We start from the raw sequence: 2979 nt of genomic DNA, 5'->3' as shown, positions 1-2979 counted from the left end.
TCAGTGTTACGCTCCGGGAGGGAGGGGAGAAGCGACCGGATCCCGCCCCAGCGCGGCCTTTCTCGCGTCACGTGTCGGGAAGAGTCCTGTGTCACGTGAGGCCCAGGTGGCGGCGGAGCTACGGCAAGAGAGTGAGAGGAAGGGGAAGCCGGAAGGGGCGCGAGTGAAGCCTGGTGGAGAAGACAGCTCCCCAGAGGGCGAGGGGTGCGCGTGCGCCCGCTTCTCCCCGCCGACTCGGCCCCGTCGCCCTCACTCGCCGTCAGGTGATAGCTGGGCCGGGCCTCTGGCGCGCTGCTTGGGGCGAGAGGAGCGCGCGCCCTGCTGTCGCGCGGCGCGCCGGCCGCCCCTCCCCCTCGTCCCGTCTGTCCCGTCGCGACCCGTCCCCTCGGGTGCCGCCGACTGGGTGCTGAGGCGAATCGGCGGCAGCGGGGACAGTTTCTGACTCTCGTTCCCTGCCCCGGCTGCCCTTTTCACGCCTTCGCGGGGCCGGCCGCCCCTCCGGCCCCAGGATGCAGAATGTGATTAACACGGTGAAGGGAAAGGCACTGGAAGTGGCTGAGTACCTGACCCCGGTCCTCAAGGTAAGCCGGCCATGCAAGGGGCTGGCAGGCACACGCTTGGCTCTGCAGGGACCGAGGACCTAGCGCTGGGGTGCCACTGTGGTGTCCGGCGGGGAGCGGTGTAGCCAGCTGGTGAGGGTGGTACGCGGGAAAAGGTGCAGCCCCCTACCGCGGTCTTAATCTGTTCGCGGAGCGACGCTCTGTGCGTCTGTACTCTCGTCTACTCCCGTCGGAGGTCAACTCCTCTGGGTACCTTGGGTTGGAAGGTGGTCCGCAGTAAGGTGGGTTTGAGAACGTAAAATCTTAACATCCGAAATCTTTTGAACTTTTAAAAGAAGGATTATTGCTTATCTTAAGTCAGTTTTTGATACTAAAATGACATGTCACTTTTTCTTTCAAATTTCATAGTAAGTCAGTTTGAAATAGTTGTGAATGAGGTCGCAGCTTTGTTAGATTTCAAAAGAACAAGGTGAAATTTGCAACATTTTTTTTCAGTACCATTGAACCCAGTTTACAGGCAAAGCCCCTCGTTTTCAGGTTTTAAAATAGCTGAAACTAGTTCATCTTGGACGTGAGCAACCTGACCATTCTAAATACATAATTTTATTTTACATTGGCAACAACAGCATTTTAAAAGTAAAAATTGTGACATATTACCTATTTAACCGGTGACTGATTTCTTATTTTCAAAGATAAATTTCTCTAAGTGCATTCGAGTTTTTCTTTTATAACTCTTTCAGGGTGATTTTTTTGTTGTTATTGTAACTTTATTTTTCCTTTCCGAAAAGCAAGCAATGATGAAAACTAAATGAATAAGGATTTCTTGCTTAAGTGTTTTTTTCTGTAAGTTTTCAATTAAAATTTTACATTTCTTAGTGTGGGGATGAAATACCCTTGGAAATGGTTCCTCTTTATTCAAGAAATTACTCTGGTATTTAAAATTTTTACTTTACTCCCTTTCCAGGACAGTGGGGAATGTTAATCCTGTGTTTTTAAATACTTATTACTAAGAATTGTTTAAAATTATACCTTGCTGGGCCAAGTTTTTTAAAAAAGTTAAAAATGAGAGCTCCAACACTTGCCATGCCTATATTTGTTTAGTGTGAAACCCATCCTAATTAAGAGTATTTAGTCTATTTTGAAATTGAAAATGATTTTGACATTTGAATCAAGTGATTCTTTTGCATATTATGCCATCTCTTCAGAAACATGTCTAACTAGGCATACAGCATTTAAATAATACATGCTTATTAAAACTTTTTAGTTTCAAGGAGAGAGGGGCAAGAGAAAAAGACTTCTTAAACATGAAACTGCAATTGACCAGTTGTATTTTACTGAACTTATAACAAAAGATTATGTTTTTAGGAAGCGTTCTACTTGTTCACCAAACTGAAAAAATGTGTTAGCTTCTTAGTATGTAATTTTAGTAATAAGGAAAAAAGAACTAATGACCCTCTTCTTGTTCTTCCCTGTGCAAATTTCCCCGTTTTTACAAAGCTAATTCTTGTATTGATGGTTTCCTACTAGACATGGGAAAGCAGGGAGAAAAAAGCTAAATTCCTGGGAAAGAAAGAATGATTTCTCTTAGGAAGTAAAAGTTAAGAAAAATTGTGATTTGAAAGGCATATGTATAGTGAAAGCCAAAGTCCTTACAGGAATCTATAGTGGTTTTTGTTTAGTCACGAAGTTGTTTCTGACGGTTTTGCAATCCCATGGCCGTAGCCCTCCGGACTCTTCTGTCTGTGGGATTTCCCAGGCAAGAAGACTGGAGTGGGTTGCTATTTCCTACTACGGGTGATCTTGATGACTTAGGGATTGAACTGGAGCCTCCTGCATTGGCAGGCAGATTCTTTAACACTGAGCTGCCAGGGAAGCCCATACTGATTTGATAAAGAGTCCTATCTGAACTACTACTGGTTTTTAAGCAAAACCTCTTGCTCGCTTTTGCATTATCTATCAAGAGCTCTCAAAAAAAAAAAAAAAAAAAAAAGAACTCTCTTGCCTTGGGTTTTGCATTTGCTCTGAAATGCTCTTCAGCATTTGGCTGTTTCCTTTTCTTAAGGTCTCTACTGTATAGTCACCCATCAGTGAAATCTTTGTTCCCTCACCATCCTATGTGAAATAACCATCTCTCTCTTTCCATCCCCACTAGTATCCTCTCTGCCTTATTTTTCTTCCTGGTATTGATTACCATTTGGCTTTTCTCCCTGCACTAGAGTTTAAACTTATTAGGAAGACAAGGATGAATTTGGTCTATTTTGTTCACTCTATGTCTCTTATTACTCAAATAGTGCTTAGTATGTATAATTTGGTATATTTTTAACCAGTAATGTTCATAAATGGATCTTCATTTTTGTAAATTTCTACCATAAAATCTTATGTAAAACTTAAACTTTAGAAAAATTTGGTAAGTAACATC

At 43.3% G+C, this 2979-nt stretch overlaps 1 protein-coding gene across 1 annotated transcript in view; it reads left to right on the top strand.

Moving 5' to 3' along the window:
• The first annotated feature begins 125 nt into the window (after nt 1-125).
• Nucleotides 126-2979, top strand: part of ATG3 (autophagy related 3) — a 34369-nt gene continuing 31515 nt past the window's right edge. The window contains exon 1 of the mRNA XM_065942943.1: nt 126-581. Within this exon, the coding sequence (XP_065799015.1) occupies nt 510-581 (72 nt within the window). The 5' untranslated portion in view covers nt 126-509. The remainder of the gene's footprint in view (nt 582-2979) is intronic.

Source organism: Muntiacus reevesi, chromosome 8, assembly GCF_963930625.1.
Source record: "Muntiacus reevesi chromosome 8, mMunRee1.1, whole genome shotgun sequence".
Lineage (NCBI taxonomy): Eukaryota > Metazoa > Chordata > Mammalia > Artiodactyla > Cervidae > Muntiacus > Muntiacus reevesi.
This window is presented reverse-complemented; position numbering and strand designations above follow the sequence as displayed.